The sequence below is a fragment of the Talaromyces proteolyticus genome (genome assembly GCF_021365285.1).
Source record: "Talaromyces proteolyticus strain PMI_201 chromosome Unknown BGW36scaffold_2, whole genome shotgun sequence".
NCBI lineage: Eukaryota > Fungi > Ascomycota > Eurotiomycetes > Eurotiales > Trichocomaceae > Talaromyces > Talaromyces proteolyticus.
Window position 1 is genome coordinate 1,484,711 of NW_025764278.1, and position 16,803 is coordinate 1,501,513.

The following is a 16,803-nucleotide window of genomic DNA, read 5'->3' on the forward strand; positions in this document are numbered from 1 at the left end:
TGGTCGCTGGAGTAGTTATTATTGAGGTTGGGAAGGACCACGTGATATCGTGAGCCCTGTTTTCTAATTTGCTCTCACTAACTTCCTTTTACTATTGAACAAACTATATAACCATTAACACATTATGCACATGGCCTACGGATTGTTGATGATTCTCTTTTGTAGCTTTTCTTGGCATATTAGATCAGTTGATGTTTCAGGATGAGGTTTTTCAACCACCATACACCGCTCATTCTCATTTCCTAGGAAATACTGAGCAGATGGATACTTCCGATTTAATATGATTGTTTCATTTATTTCTACATACTTTTCACCTATTCTGTTACGGCAAATATATACTTATTTTTAGTCTAGGCGACCCGTCAGCTCCCAGCAAGGGATAATCCTTTCAAGCCTTTCTCGGCTTCTGGTTACATTCTGCCGGTAGATATCATATTTTCGGCAAGGCTCAACTACGTATCTAATCAATTAGTATGTAGCTAAAACGGATGGGGAACATTCTTTTCTTTCCTTCTTGATTTTTTGAAACGAGTAAAGATTTTCGCGTGGAATGTCCGTGAAGTTCGAACGAGCGGGCCTTTAGCAGAACACAATATTTCCGTAATATTTGTAACACGTTAATATCCATTCAGCCTCAGTCTTTCTTGTTGTACAGCCTTCCCAATTGAGAAGGCTTCCTCGGTTAGCGAGTGGCGTCGATACTCTTGGAGCCGACAAATTGCTCTTTCTGCAAGCCCTTCAAGTTGCACATAGAAATACCGATAGCCAACATGAGTCTATCAAAGCACCAAGAATTTGACATAATCGACCCGGAAGGGACAGATCCTGTCGACAGTGATGCTACAGAACCCTTCCTCCACAGTGACAGTAACCGGGAGTCTCGGCACAGCAGTGTTTTCCGCTCTCCAGCATGGGTTATATCGACACTTGTTTTGCTCCTTGTACTCCTTATCCAGAGTCTCTATGTATTCGCACAACCAAGAAGATTGAAAAATTCATATGAGCACGGGTTCGACACTGAACTTGGTACAATACATACAGATCCTCAACCTTTTCACTTGACTTTAGGATATGATTAGCTGACTGGGTATTTGGTGGATTAGATTTTATGAAGCCAGCTATCAAGCTGCATCAGAAACGATTCGGCAGCCCCATACGAGACTTACCGAATGGAACTTTATACACCGTCTTCGACCCTTCTGAGCCGCGTTACATCGGATCCCCTTCGGCAGAAATCGACGATGCATGGAATACTCTCTTACAAGGTCGATACATTCTATTCTCTGACGACGATGTGAGTTGGCTCGACTCGGATGACGGACTCCCCAAACTCCATTCCTTGCCCGCCCGCGGCACTGCTATTCCTAAAACCGGCTACTACGGCGGGCCCGACATGCTCCATAGCTTACACTGTGTGAATGCCATCCGCCAGCATCTTGATTTCGAGTATTACAAGGATCATATGTGGTTGCCAGAAGAGTACCAGCGGATGCATATCGATCATTGCCTTGAGCAGCTGAGACAGTCGACTCTGTGCCACGGTGATATGACGCCAGTCACGCTCAAAGCGATATGGACGGATCAGCCCCGGTGGGCGGCGTTGGGCCAGACGGAGAGAATGCATACATGTCGGGATGGCATGGCCTTGAGGGAGTGGACATGGAAGAGAGGAGATAAGACGGGGAGAATCACCTTGGGTGGATAACCAAATCCCAAGCACTTCAAAAATGTTGGATACTGTAGTCTGAATTATCAATTGATCATGGTTCGTTTTAACAGTTCCAATTTTGAATTTTGTGAAAGGCTACCCATGTTACGTTTGTTAGCAAGTATATATGTCGATTTTTTAATGAGTAGACAGGCATTGGACATTTGATCATGGGCTAGTGCTGACCCTGATACTTGAAGTAGTTCTATTTCTTGAAAATTTCTTATAATCCTCTCCAAAATATCCCACATACAATTGATTAGATGAATACTGCTAGTATCGATTGGATATAATATGACCCTGACAGACAACTCGGTTCTCTGATTGGCTGTCCCCCGCAACGGCCAACCACGTTGCTTGCCGCAGCTCCACATCATAGCGTCCGCAGCGTTGGTTGGCCGGCAGTCGGACACATCACTCGATCATCGCCGTTGGTGCTGGCAGCTGCTGGGATCGTTCGTCGTCGAACTTGTTCTGCGTGCTTCATCTCTTCCTCGCCTCCCCGTCCAGCGACTCATGCATTCTGTCCACCACCGCCGCCTAGCTATCGCCCTCCACCACCCGCATTTCCAACTAAGTTGTCCGGAACCAGCATTGTTATTACCACACCCCACGTTGAGTGGCTCCTTGTGCTGTGTGGGGAGAGCTCGGCTCGCCCAATTACTCAACCGTCATTAAGCCCACGGTCCCCTCTCCGGAGACCGCGCGAACGACCGACTCCTGCTTCGCTGCCAAACCCGGAATAAGCGACCACGGAATCCCGGAAACTCAGGTCGTTCTCAAAAAAACGTCATTTCCTCTCCAATCCGACCTGATCCTACCCCCCGATCGTAATTCTACCCCTCTTAAGATGGCTGCTGCCTTCGACGACGAGGACCTTTCGGTGTCATTATCTTCCTATCCTCAAGACCCTAATAGCCGTCCACGCGATCAATCGGCTGCCGGTGCGATGCCTTCCTCAAACCCAACGGGCCTGGCGATGCCACCGCCGCCGCGACCAAATACACTCACCCCGAACAGTGGTCGCAGCTCTTCGTCGGTACAATCGCCGGCGACGCGGCGGGACATGCAACGGTTAGATCAGTATAAAACGGTAAAGGCATTGGGCGAGGGCTCGTTTGGAAAAGTGAAGCTGGCCATTCACCAACCGAGCGGCCGCCAGGTTGCGCTCAAGATCATCCCACGTCGAAAATTGCTGTCTAGAGATATGGTTGGTCGCGTGGAACGTGAAATACAGTACCTGCAATTATTACGGCACCCACACATTATAAAATTGTAGGCTGTATTCCTCCTGGAATGGTTGTGTGTAACTGATGCTGATTAATTGCCCTTCTCTGCAGATATACGGTTATTCCAACAAAATCCGACATCGTCATGGTATTAGAATACGCAGAGAAAGAGTTGTTTGACTATTTGGTGAAACGGGGCAAGTGCAATGATGATGAGGCGCGCAAGTTCTTCCAACAAATAATCTGCGCCGTTGAATACTGTCATCGACATAAAATCGTGCATCGCGACTTGAAGCCCGAAAATTTACTGATCGACAGCGAGAAGAATGTCAAAATCGCTGATTTTGGTCTTAGCAACATTATGACAGACGGTAATTTTCTGAAGACAAGTTGCGGAAGTCCTAATTACGCCGCGCCGGAAGTCATCTCGGGTAAATTATATGCTGGGCCCGAAGTCGATGTGTGGAGTTGCGGTGTCATTTTATATGTACTTCTTGTCGGCCGACTTCCCTTTGACGATGACTATATACCTGCCTTGTTCAAGAAGATCGCGGCGGGGAACTTCCACATGCCATCATATATCTCATCAGGAGCCGCTCGACTGATCAGAGCCATGCTGCAAGTTCATCCTGTCCATAGAATAAGTATTCCCGAGATTCGACAAGATCCTTGGTTTTTGCAAGATCTGCCAAAATACCTCCAACCACCACCAGAGGAGTTTGTTGCCACAGGTGCTGATCCAAACAAAGCTGTTGATCGACGCAAAATTGCACCGGGAAAGCCGATCTCCTTCCAGGAGCAGATTCATGAATTTGCCGTGACTAAGCTCGAGCATGCAATGGGTTACAAAAAAGAAGAAATTGAGGACGCACTTCGCAAGTCTGAACCAAGTGCTGTCAAGGACGCATTTTTCATCATCGCAGAAAATGAATTAATGCACACGAATTGTGAGTATTCTGTTATTCTCGCCCCCTTGTCTGATTTAACATGGTATACTGACTGTACTAGCTCCCCAGGAGGACAGCCTTGATGCTGCATCCCCCCGGCTGCTTCATCACCCCCACCGCAGGAGCAGCCGGCCGTGCAATCCCCACAAGCACCAAAGAATGTCGCAGCTGCGGTCAGGCAAGAACACGCTGTATCTCCATTGACTGTTCAATCACGAGAAGCAACTCCGCCCCTAGCGCCTCCCTCGGCGCATGTTTCCCCTCCATGGACGCATGATTCACGGTCTGACCAGGATGATGACCTACGCGTGAGCCATGTGCGCATTTTACCGACCAGTCTTCCTTACGTTCATGAACAAATCATGGAACAACGAGATGGTATACGGGAACGTGCTAGGCGACAGAAAAATGAAAACTCGCCTCCAGATTTTGATGTCGATGGAAGCTATCACCCTGTGGAAAGGACACCAGAACAACAGGCTGCGACTGCTCGAGCGTTAAAACCCCACTCTCGCAGCATTATAGACTTAGACAAGCTTCGTCTCGAACCACCGGAAGAATTCCACGCGGCACCTATGCCACAGAAGCGGTCAAGGAAATGGCAATTCGGCATTCGCTCTCGAAACCAGCCTTACGAGGCAATGCTATGTCTATATAAGGCCATTGCAGCCGTGGGTGGTGTTTGGGAAATCCAACCAGCTGAGCCAGGTATGTCATGATGCATGGAATTTTAATGAGGACCTCAATAACAATTAGCAGAAGGTGATGCTACGCCATTTGAGTTTGATCCAAATCAAACCCAGCCACTTCAGCGTAAATACCCCGATCTACCACCCGACTATTATATTCCCAAAGAGCCGTGGTTCATCCGTGCGAGGTTACTCAAAGAAGGTGTCTCCGCCCCTGGCGTATCACTCAGCGCTCATAGTAGTCGAAGTGATCTGGGGGATCTCCGGCGGAAGGTCAATCTGATGAATGCCTCTATTAGTCCAGAAGACAAAGCGGCCATTGCTGCAGCAGTACATGCTAGCTCCGAAAATGCGAGTGGCAGCGGTCCATCGTCCTTGGAGCAAATGCAGTCCATGCGGATATCATATGGCGTTTGGGTCTTCATCGACATTCAATTATACCAGCTCGAGGCTAATAACTACATGGTCGATTTCAAATGTGATGGCTATCAAAACGTTATCCGGGCTGAGATCGACGGTGAATGGCGACCTGTGAGCAAACGGTTCCGCAACAAGGAGAAAGAAGTCACCAGCCCATATCCGTATCTAGATGTTGCATCTGACCTAGTGGCCCAACTCGCCGTTGCAAGCTAGTTTTATCATTTACCTGGATGGCTACCTTCCCTTTTGGTTTGCTGAGTTAAATATTTCATACCCTGTGAAATATAACTCTTTACTGCTGTTTTATGCTTCTATTTCTTATTAGCGTGGCGTTTATGCATAGCTGGGTGAATGTTTCCTTCTATTGGCATTGAAGCTTTCGACTCCAGCAAGGGGAATAATGGTCAATTTGATTGGTTGGTTTGATTTGGAACTTGCAACTTGACCCAATGGCGTTGTTATTTTCACTAACCTGATGGATGCGATGTGTGACGAATTCTCTTGAGGGTCTAGGCGGTTGGGCAGTGGGAAGATGTATGAAAGTGTCCAGAAATAGTGATATGCAGGATTGACTAGGATATAACTTATCTTTATCATTCATTATACCTTGATCGTGAATTGATATATATTTTCTAGAATTGAAATGTGATTTCATACTGATTTCAATGTACAATGTTGTGTGCACGGTTTGAGCGTATTAGTCTGTTCACAGAGTCCTGTCATGCTTTTCAGTGATGCTGAAAACAACTACTGCTAAATCGGTCAGTTGAATCATGTTCAACTGGCTCGTGGAGTCCATAAATGACTTTATCCTTCGAATTCAGTCTTGGTCCGTCATGCTCCTTTTTTCCTTTTTTATCCTTCCACTGTTACAAACGCCCCCACCACTCCCGAGTTCAGACCATTTTCACTGTTGAATATAGCCATTGGAAGGCTTTGTGTACAGTTCCACTGCAATTAGAAGAGTCTTATGAAAACTGATTGTTAGTAGATCTCTGTTCCAGCCAATTTCCGTAGCAGAAATATGATCAAGCTCTGATGGAATTTTTTGTCATAACGCTTTATGCTAATATGATGAAAAATCATCTTTAGTGAATGGATGAATGGAGAAGCTGTTTACTAAGTATACAATCTCTAGCCCCTGTGGTATTCGGGGCTGTTACTATTATGACTAGATACAACTCTATTTTCAATCTTGAACTCTATGAGGTGCTGATGAATGCAAGACGGTCTGTATGAAGACCTTCCTCTACTAAGTGATAAGAATCTATATGATTGAAAAAAACAGCACAATGATAAGCTGCTGGCGTCAACTAATCAACCGCACAGCACCTAGTAGAAATACCAGGTTAAGCCTGGAAAAGCAAATATTCATGGTCCAGAGCCTTTTTTTGGAAGTTGAGACCAAATTAATGAAGCGGGAAGTGGGGAGTTATTTACGATACAAGCATATATATGAAGCATACACCCATAGGCTATAGGGTACTTCAGCCATTATGGTATATGTGCCCACACTGTAAGCGCCAGGTTGCATTCTAAAACTCTACTAAGGCACGTGGCGACTCACTGATCTCAGATATTAATTGAACGTTATTGGCAGAGGGGAACGGAAAGTCAACTTGCAATCTAGGATATAGTCCGCCGTATGGATGCCCCGCCGTTTCAGCCTCGTCAACATTCTCGCCTGGCCATCCACACATCTTTAACAAATCCAAGTCATGCTTTTCCTTTTGAAATGCTATCCTGATTTGGCTAACTTCATTATTTGATATACGAAGGGCATAATGACCTTCACGCACAATGACTACACGGTCTCATGGATCTGCGCGTTGCCGCTAGAAATGGCCGCCGCGAAGACCATGCTAGATGAGACTCACAGCCAGCTTTCTCAATCGCCGACCGACCATAACGCTTACACCCTAGGCTGACTTGGTGACCATAATGTGGTAATCGCCTGCCTACCGTCTGGTGTTTATGGAACCACATCTGCTGCGACAGTGGTGTCTCATATGCTAGGGACATTTCCAAGTCTTGAATTTGGATTAATGGTAGGTATAGGAGGTGGAGTGCCTAGCAAAGGTACTGATATTCGGCTTGGTGATGTGGTTGTTAGTATCCCAACTGCGACCTCTGGGGGCATCATTCAGTATGACTATGGGAAATCGCTCCGTCATGGACGTTTCCAGCGTACTGGGTCACTCAATAAGCCCCCTCAATTTTTACTGACGGCAGTGTCTCAACTGCGAAGTGATTCCCTGAGAGGAGAAAGAGCCGCTGCAGAAACTTTATCCAATATACTCGAGAAACACCAGGAAATAAGAGAAAACTTTTCACGCCCGGACAAAGACTGGTTGTTTAAGTCAGAATATTATCATCAGGGAAGCAACGACAACATTGACTGTTCAACATGCGATCAGACCCAATTGGTGAACCGTGTGCCGCGACTGACCGATGATCCGTATATTCATTATGGATTGATCGCTTCTGGGAATCAAGTTATGAAGGATGCTAAAAGTCGCGACTCTATCGCTCGGGATATGGATACTAGCATCCTCTGTTTTGAAATGGAAGCAGCTGGAATCGTGGATCAGCTTCCCTGCCTGGTAATTCGAGGCATCTGCGACTATTGTGATTCACACAAGCACAAACAATGGCAAGGATACGCCGCTCTTTCTGCTGCAGCATATGCGAGGTCTCTTCTGGGAGTTGTGCCTGTACATCAGAGGGATGGTGGTCGGAAAAAAGAGGAAATAACGGTACGACACTGGACAGTGCCATTTAGAAGAAACAACCAATTTGTGGGGCGTCAGAATGAAATAGACGAGTTAGAGGAATTAATCTCCACACCAGATGGACCCCAAGAGCTAGCAATTTCTGGACTTGGTGGGGTGGGAAAAACCCAGATCGCACTTGAGCTAGCATATCGTATCCGGGATAGAGATGCTGAGTACTCGATATTCTGGGTTCCATGTATCAGCCGCGCGAGCGTCGAGCAGGCGTACATAAGTATTGCGCAAGAAATTGGACTTCAAGGCGTGGATCCAGCTGAGGTAAAGAATCAAGTCAATGCTTATCTCAATCAGAAGAGTGCTAGGAAATGGCTTCTTATCTTTGACAACGCTGACGACGTGGACATGTGGGTCAATGGTGCTTCTGCTCTGAAAGACTCTCTTCCGGAGAATGAAAATGGTCGCATTCTTTTTACTTCACGCAACCATAGGCTTGCGGTGGATCTTGCGTCCCCTCATGTGATATCAATCACTGAGCTAGATGAAGACACTGGTTGGGCATTCCTGCAAAAGTCATTAATACAAAAAGACTTGCTTAATAACCGTGACATATATGTTTCTCTTCTGGAGCACTTGGCATTTCTCCCCCTGGCAATTTCCCAAGCAGTTGCATTTATCAACCGGAATGGCATAAGCTTAGAGGATTACATCATGCTGTTAAAGGAACAGGAGCCTGAGCTAATTGAGCTACTAAGCGATGATTTCCAGGATAAGTGGCGGTACAATGATATTCAGAATCCAATCGCCACTACATGGTGGATATCTTTTCAACAAATCCAGAACACGAATAATCTTGCAGCAGACTATCTATCATTCATGGCCTGTATAAACCCACGAGATATTCCCCTCTCTATTCTTCCTGAGGCTGCTTCAAAGAGGACAATGATTGACGCTCTCGGTCTTCTTAAGAGCTATTCGTTCATCACTGAACAAACTAGAAATAGAAGTCTAAGTCTTCACCGGCTTGTTCATCTTGCAACTCGGAATTGGATGAGAAAGAACCAGCGATTAAGTATGCAGGTATTGAAAGCAGCAGATCGATTAAACCAAGTCTTTCCTGATAATGAAGATGTCAATCGAACCCTGTGGCGAGAACTTTTACCACACGCTCTTGTGCTAATACAAGAAAGTGAATTTCAATGGGGCCAAGCGAAATACGTTGATTTAGTTGATAAAATTGGGTGTTGTCTATTTAGTGATGGCAGGTATAACGAAGGTGCTGTGATACTTGAGAAAAGTGTACAGGCACAGAACGAAAACAGTGGCACTACCAGCCTTGCCATTCTGGAAAGCAAGGTGAACTTGGCATTGATATATTGCAGCCAAGGACGACTGAAAGACGCTGAAAATTTACAAAGGCAGGCGCTGGACATCTGCAGCAAGACATTGGGCCTAGAGAGCCATCACACCCTAAGAGTCATGAACGACCTGGCAATGACCTATCATGCCCAGGGGAAATGGAAAGAAGCAGAAAATTTACTAATACAGGTTACAGAGACAGATATGCAAGCACGTGAACCTCGCTTCGCTTTTCGCTACATGAACAATTTAGCATTGATCTATCAGAGTTTAGAGAAATGGAAAGAGTCAGAAGATCTATTAGTGCAAGTTGTGGAAACAGAAAAGGAAGTGCTTGGGCCAGAACACCCTGATACTTTGACTAGTATGAGTAACTTGACATCCACATACAGGAGCCAGGAGAAATGGGAAGAAGCACAAGATTTACAAGGTTATGTTTTAGGACTACAAAAACGAATACTTGGGCCAGAACATCCCTCCACTTTATTGAGCATGCAAAATCTGGCAGCGACATATTGGCCTCAGGGGAAATTGAAGGAAGCAGAAGATCTACTACTGAATGTTATAGAAGTCAGGAAGGAAATGCTTGGTCAAGAATATCACCCTGATAGTATACCTTGTATGGAAAATCTAGGAGTATTATTCTTGATACAGGAGCGGACGAAGGAAGCAGAAGAACTGCTCAGGAAAGCACTAGAGGGTAGGAAGCAGGTATTTGGACCAGAGCATCCTCATACTCTTATTGTCATGTTATTTCTCTCCGAGATTTTGAAAGATCAAGAGGAGAACCAGAGTTCCTTGAATTTCCTAGAAGATTGTGTTGAACTTCACAATAGGGTACTAGGACCAGAGCATTCCAATAGCAGAGACGCCACTAGCGCCCTCAATCATTGGAAAGAAAAGCATTCCTTACCGAAAACACACCCACAAGAACCTGGTCAGGATGCAAATCACGAAGACCATCCGAAAATAGCGGCGAAAAGCCCAGCAGCTGTGGTAATTCCCGACCCGCCCGATGAAAAACACACTACCTCACGCCCAAGTCACAAAGGGTTAACAGCTAGATATGAACTCATCCTTAGAAACCATCCTCTCATAATAGCTTCTAGAAGAGCTTCATCTGTGGATCTAGATCTCGACTTGGAGGAAGTTGATTAACTATGCTGGCGGTCTGATTTCAATGACAACACTAGTCAAAATTATTCCATAGCTACAAAGGAACATGTTGGAAGTAGAATTCAGTTGTCTGTATATAATCCAGTTTCCACTGTAAGAAATGGTAAATCTAGAGCGATGTTGTTTTCAAATCTGTCGTCTTTGGAACCGATATAAAATATATTAAATGCATATTAGCTCCCTATGGACGTGTCTTAACACCAATATTTGAAGATATTTTAGTTTATTGTATGCTTACTTACTGGTAATAAATATTATTCAGCAGTAGTAATACTCAGCCATATCTGTCTACTTGAGTAGGTACAGTTTCTTATTCAGAACTCTGATTTACTATCTAATGGCCTGCCGCGTTAACAAGACGGACACCACTTCTCTGGGTTACAATTGCTGAATATCTTTCAGGCCAATTGATGTTCATACTAATCGAACCTAATAACATTCAACAATATTATTCTATTCAGATATTCAGATCCCATTCCTGATTGAGAAAGGCTGTTGGTGGATATATCCCATCCTTATGATCATATTTACTTTTTCTGTAAATTACATCCCACGTCTGCATGTGTCTCATATTGCTACTTGGGAGTTCATCCTCGAAACCGCCTCGTGGAATTAGACACGCATAAAATGTAGTGAGAACTGAGGTCAGAGCAACACGCACAGAGCCGGTGAATCCGTCTATATAATGTGGTAACTTTTCGACGCTATACGACGCATCCACTGCAATCATATAGCCTCGTTCAGGAAGTGGACAATGGTCTTTTGCATATTGAATGGCAGGGGTATCAGCAAAGAGGAATGTGTCCTGTCGCAGTCCAGGTTCCACCTTGCCTTGGTTGCGAAGTGCACGGAAATAACTGCTTAAGAAGTCAGTTATCATAATATATTCAATTTATTTTTTAAAGCCAGTGATAAAGTGCGAATACAGACAAACTCCCATGACTTTTCAGTCCGATCCTCTAGATTAGCAACCCAGGGAATGCGACATGCTCGCTTGATGTTATTCCTATCTGCATCAGAAAGCTTATTAAATGCCTTGCTTTTCTCCTCGCTATATCTTTTGTAAGCTTGCTGGGCATTGAACCTAGCTTGCCGTTCTGTTTCAGTGAGAATAGCCTCTACAGCAGCGTAATACGTTTGTCGAACATCAGCAGGCCAAAAGATTATATCTGTCATTTCCTTGTCTCCATCATCCATCAACCAGGCGGTCCCGCCTGTGACGATTCTGGCTTCAAGTTCACTCAAGTCATCCGTTTGTGCGGCCTTTTGAACGAGCTCCTCGATTCCGAGGCCGGTACGGGCTCGACAAAACCTATCGGATGCTTCATAGGGCTGCAATACACGCAGTTTCTGGCGGTCCTCGAAGGTGATGCTGTCAGGATCACTAACGCATTTGACCCATTTTTACACCGTTTCTTGCGAGGGGACTCTTGTTGGGGGCAGTGCGAATGGATTTGGCATTATTTTGCTGATATGCTAAGAGGTAAAATGCAACCCTAGAGGCTCGGTGACTCCGGGAAGATCTAGGCAGCGGTGGCCACATTTTCTCTCAGCTCTAGCTTCCGCAGTGCTAACAAATTGCTTCCAAAGAATTTGCATCTGCTGTGTAGCTATTGTATGAAAGCGATATCTAGTTCAAACGGTGAGAGTAATGGATGCCACCGTCTAGAATTCGAAGCTGAGATATGTAACGGGAAAATTGTACATGTTTTGTGCTATTACATATATGTAGTGCGGTCAATCAAATAATTTTGATCGCGCTTTACCTTAATCAATTGATGTCGAAATCGATAGACATAATTCATAAAAGGTTATGTGTGTCATAGAAACCGTGTAATTGATTCTATCCTTCTAATTGACATAAGCCAGGAGGAGACCTTGGTCCCTTTCTATTTTCCTGTTTCATCTTCAGCCTGTAAAACCATGGGGATTCGGGCGTGCAGCTAGTTAGGGCCTATTCTAATACGCAAGCAGTGAAGAACACGGTTTTACAAATAGCTCGCCCCACCAGGCCTCGAGCCCAGAGCTGTCGATCGGGTTTCTCCGTGAGCTGATTATTATCATCAACTCTGTGGATTTGTATGATATCATTGAATCGGCCGTGTTATAACAAATTAATATTATTATATTATGTACTCGATGCACTATTTCCAATGTTATGCACACCGCAGAATTTATCCATCATTTGAAAACGTACACAGCAATTTCTGCTCGTGTTTCGCCGATAAATAACGTTTCGCTCAGATTTTTATGTCATCGTCTAACAGAGAGTAAAATTTGCGACCGTTAAAGGCAAATGCCGTGGTCGGGCCGGATGGGGAAAAGACCCAGAAGTACCAAGTATCGGACCCCACGCTGCCAAACAAGACCCCCAAGATGCCCTTGCTTATAAGGTGTTGTGGATGTCCTCTTTTTTTAAACTCTGTTGGATTCTGATAATTAATCTGTGAGCTGATGGGATTGGATATTGGTTAAATTGCGGTGTTCCGGACGACTATACGCTTGTTTCAGGGGGCTTGATCCTGTTTCACACACGTCATCACTAGACATTGTCTTTCGTCGCCATACAGGACTGATATTCGACCAACTGGTCGATTTATGAGTCAATATCAATATGACCGAGCAAGAATATACTCCAATTCCTCAGCCGCCAGGTGTTCCACTCCTCGGCAATATTTTTGACATCGACGGCGAGGTCCCCTTGACCAGTCTGGAGCTTCTCGCCGACACCTATGGTACTACCAACATCCCACATCCCAAAAAGTCTCAATTGCATTATGAATCATGATTGCTAACATACCTAGGCCCCATATATCGACTTACAACGTTCGGTGTCTCACGAGTCTTGATTAGTTCTCATGAATTAGTCGACGAAGTATGCAATGAAGAACGCTTCCGCAAGGCTGTTTTCTCTGGCTTGCGGGAAATTCGCCATGGCATCCATGATGGACTGTTCACTGCAGATTATCCCGGAGAGGAGAACTGGGCGATTGCTCACCGTGTGCTGGTTCCGGCTTTTGGCCCGATAATGATTCGAGGGATGTTTGATGGTGAGTAATGACCCAATATAAACAACATAAACAACTTGCCTGTCAAGTCGAAGAAATGAATACGGAAGCTGAGAATTGGCTAGAAATGTATGATATCGCCACACAGCTCGTGCTGAAATGGGCCCGACAGGGCCCCAAGCATGCTATTACGCCTACAGATGACTTCACTCGTTTGACTCTGGACACCATCGCACTGTGCGCGATGGGCACTCGCTTCAACAGCTTTTATCATGAAGAAATGCATCCCTTTGTCGACGCCATGATGGGTATGTTGATAGGTGCCGGTCAACGCGCCCGTCGCCCTGGCATTCTCAATGGTCTCCCAACCAGCGACAACACGAAATTCTTCAACGATATCGCTGCTTGTCAGAAGATTGCGCGTGATCTGCTTGAGGATCGACGCAATAACCCCGAGCCAGAGAAGAAGGATTTGCTGAATGCTATGATTCTGGGCAGAGATCCGAAGACTGGTCAGGGACTAAATGACGATACGATTATTAACAATATGATTACATTCTTGATTGCGGGTATGCTTCGCTCCATGCTTAATGAATTTGAATGGATTATCTGACTGAATAGGCCATGAAACGACTTCCGGATCCCTCTCATTCTTGTTTTATTTTCTTCTAAAAACCCCTCATGCGTATAAGAAAGCACAGGAAGAAGTCGACAATGTCATTGGTCGCAGGAAGATTACCGTTGAAGACCTCTCCAAATTACCTTATATCAACGCCTGCCTACGGGAAGCCCTACGGCTGAGACCTACTGCGCCCGCCATCGTTGTCGAAGCACACCCAACAAAGAACCACGAAGATCCAGTAACTCTCGGAAACGGTAAATATAAGCTCGAAAAGGGAGAAAAAGCCGTCATCATCATCCCCAAACTTCATCTCGACCCTGCAGTCTGGGGTGAGGATGCAGCCGAATTCAAACCGGAGCGCATGCTCGACGGTAAATTTGAAAAATATCCCAAAAACGCCTGGAAGCCATTCGGGAATGGTATGAGAGGGTGCATTGGGCGGCCGTTCGCGTGGCAGGAGATGCTCATTGTGGTGGCTATGCTGCTCCAGAACTTCAATTTCCAGCTCGATGACCCGAGCTACAACCTGCGCATCAAACAGGCGTTGACGGTCAAACCAAAGGACTTCCAAATCAGAGCGACTCTTCGAGAGGGCCTCGATGCTACAACCTTGGACTCGGTTCTGAACAGCGGTCAAGCAACTAAGCTTGCGACCCGGGAGCAGAAGCATGTAGCTGCGAGTGGCCCCGCTGAGGCTGGAAAGCCTATGCATATCTTTTTTGGAAGCAACACCGGAACCTGCGAGGCATTTGCGCGACGATTGGCTGAAGATGCTGCTGGGTTTGGCTACTCAGCACGTATCGACTCGCTTGACTCGGCGATGCAGAAGATTCCCAAGTCGGATCCGGTTGTGTTTATTACCGCTTCGTACGAAGGCCAGCCGCCAGATAATGCCGCTCTGTTCTTTGAATGGCTTAATGGATTGAAGGGGAATGAATTAGAGGGCGTCAACTACGCTGTCTTCGGAGCCGGTCACCGTATGTCCACCTTTTCTTTTTCTTTTTCCTTCTGGAGTATTTTTCTATAAAACTAACTCACTGCCTCTAGGTGACTGGGCTGCAACCTTCCACCGCATTCCAAAAGCTGTGAATAATCTTGTGTCAGAACGCGGTGGTAATCGCCTCTGTGAAATTGGAGTGGCGGACACGGCCGATGCAGACATTTTCACCGCGTTCGACACCTGGGGCGAATCCTCGTTTTGGCCGGCGATGCAATCACAGCTCGGAGCAAAGTCTAACGGCAAGAAATCGAAACCAAAGTCTGCATTGGATGTGAAAATCAGCTCTGGAATGCGCGCAACAACATTGGGTCTGAATCTCGGCGAGGCTCTTGTCGTGGAGAACCAACTGCTGACTTCTCCTGACGTCCCCGATAAACGCTTGGTGAAATTTCAATTGCCGTCTGATACGAGCTACCAATGTGGTGACTACCTCGCCGTGCTGCCTGTGAACCCCAGCAATGTCGTTCGCAAAGCCATCCGCCGGTTCGGTCTGCCATGGGATGCCATGCTCACAATCCAGAAAGCACCTGGGGCAACATCAGGTCCGTCGATCCCACTAGACACCCCCATATCCGCATTCGAATTGTTATCCACCTATGTTGAGCTTTCCCAGCCAGTCTCGAAAAGAGATATCAACGTCCTTGCGGATGCCGCTGCTGCAGACCCAGACACACAAGCAGAACTACGCTTCATCGCCTCGAGCCCGACCCGGTTCGCTCAAGATATTGTAGCCAAACGCATCAGCCCCCTAGACTTGCTCATCCGATACCCCAAAATCGACCTCCCCATCGGCGACTACCTGTCCATGCTCCCTCCCATGCGGGTGCGCCAATATTCGATTTCATCATCTCCAATCCGAGACCCGTCGGAGTGCTCCGTCACGCTATCCGTCCTCAACTCTCCCTCTCTATCCGCCGCCCACGATATGTCCGAGGAGGAGCGCTATCTCGGCGTGGCATCGACCTACCTCTCGTCCCTGAAACCGGGCGACCGTGCGCACGTCTCCGTTCGTCCGTCGAACAGCGGCTTCAAGCCGCCGGTCGATCTGCAGACGCCAATGATCATGGCTGCGGCGGGCAGCGGAATTGGGCCGTTCCGGGGGTTCATCATGGATCGGGCAGAGAAAATCAAGGCTCGCGGCGGTGACAGCGACTTGAAACCGGCCACGGCAATTCTGTATGCGGGCTGTCGCACAAAGGACAAGGATGATCTGCACGCTGAGGAACTCGCGGAGTGGGAGCGGCTGGGTGCGGTGCAGGTTCATTGGGCGTATTCACGACCGGAGGGTACGGGGCAAAAGAAAGGGTATGTTCAGGACGCGATGCTTGCTAATGGTGCGGATCTGATTGATTTGTTTAACGCGGGTGCTCGGATTTATGTCTGCGGTAGTAATAGTGTTGGGAATGGCGTTCGTGAGACTATTAAGAAGTTGTATGTGGGTGAGAGGAGGAAGAAGTTGGCCGATGGGTCTGTGACGCAAAAAATGAGCCCTGAACTGGATGAGGAGGCAGCGGTGGAGAGGTTTTTCGAGATGTTGAGGACAAATGAGAGATTTGTGACCGACGTTTTTACCTGATATGGCTCATGGGTTCAGGGGTTCAATGGTGACATGTTATGATATGATTTTAGTACGTTAATGGTCATTTCAACTGATCTGCTTATCAACCCCATCCAGCCAATTACAGTAACATTGAACGTTTGAAGGGGGCCAACGTGTGAATATAGCACCACAAAAATGGATTGGGTATACCTATGTAAGGGCCCTCCAATATCAATATCAATAATATTTGAACTTTGGGCATTACCTACAGCTGCCCCCCCCCCCCCCCCCCCCCAACGCTGAAATTAATCTGAATTGATCTGATATAAACTAGTGCACATGCAGATGAAAGATAGGCAGAAAACTTTAATACTAT

General features: G+C 46.4%; 5 protein-coding genes across 5 annotated transcripts; 4 read left to right on the forward strand and 1 right to left on the reverse strand.

Annotated features, from left to right (window-relative positions):
• Window positions 1-770: 770 nt before the first annotated feature.
• Window positions 771-1,705, forward strand: BGW36DRAFT_393878 (uncharacterized protein; the record flags this gene model as incomplete). Its single annotated transcript, XM_046217855.1, has 2 exons — window positions 771-1,026; window positions 1,104-1,705. The coding sequence occupies 2 exons, from the start codon at window positions 771-773 to the stop codon at window positions 1,703-1,705; spliced, it is 858 nt and encodes a 285-aa protein (XP_046076604.1).
• Window positions 1,706-2,175: 470 nt separating this feature from the next.
• BGW36DRAFT_369580 (putative carbon catabolite derepressing protein kinase Snf1) lies at window positions 2,176-5,649 on the forward strand. The gene is made up of 4 exons (XM_046215158.1): window positions 2,176-2,983; window positions 3,049-3,895; window positions 4,007-4,592; window positions 4,644-5,649. The coding sequence occupies exons 1-4, from the start codon at window positions 2,559-2,561 to the stop codon at window positions 5,204-5,206; spliced, it is 2,421 nt and encodes an 806-aa protein (XP_046076605.1). The 5' UTR covers window positions 2,176-2,558; the 3' UTR covers window positions 5,207-5,649.
• Window positions 5,650-6,648: 999 nt separating this feature from the next.
• BGW36DRAFT_414071 (putative kinesin light chain) lies at window positions 6,649-10,317 on the forward strand. Its single transcript, XM_046219273.1, has 3 exons — window positions 6,649-9,651; window positions 9,793-10,018; window positions 10,055-10,317. The coding sequence occupies exons 1-3, from the start codon at window positions 7,003-7,005 to the stop codon at window positions 10,237-10,239; spliced, it is 3,060 nt and encodes a 1,019-aa protein (XP_046076606.1). The 5' UTR covers window positions 6,649-7,002; the 3' UTR covers window positions 10,240-10,317.
• Window positions 10,318-10,599: 282 nt separating this feature from the next.
• Window positions 10,600-11,726, reverse strand: BGW36DRAFT_403948 (uncharacterized protein). The gene is made up of 3 exons (XM_046218912.1): window positions 11,666-11,726; window positions 11,192-11,641; window positions 10,600-11,114 (listed from the first exon to the last, which is right to left on the reverse strand). Exons 1-3 carry the CDS (start codon window positions 11,716-11,718, stop codon window positions 10,715-10,717), a joined length of 903 nt encoding a protein of 300 aa, XP_046076607.1. The 5' UTR covers window positions 11,719-11,726; the 3' UTR covers window positions 10,600-10,714.
• Window positions 11,727-12,408: 682 nt separating this feature from the next.
• BGW36DRAFT_88805 (putative fatty acid hydroxylase) lies at window positions 12,409-16,648 on the forward strand. Its single transcript, XM_046222672.1, has 5 exons — window positions 12,409-12,992; window positions 13,062-13,307; window positions 13,391-13,834; window positions 13,887-14,864; window positions 14,935-16,648. The coding sequence occupies exons 1-5, from the start codon at window positions 12,872-12,874 to the stop codon at window positions 16,461-16,463; spliced, it is 3,318 nt and encodes a 1,105-aa protein (XP_046076608.1). The 5' UTR covers window positions 12,409-12,871; the 3' UTR covers window positions 16,464-16,648.
• Window positions 16,649-16,803: the final 155 nt, after the last annotated feature.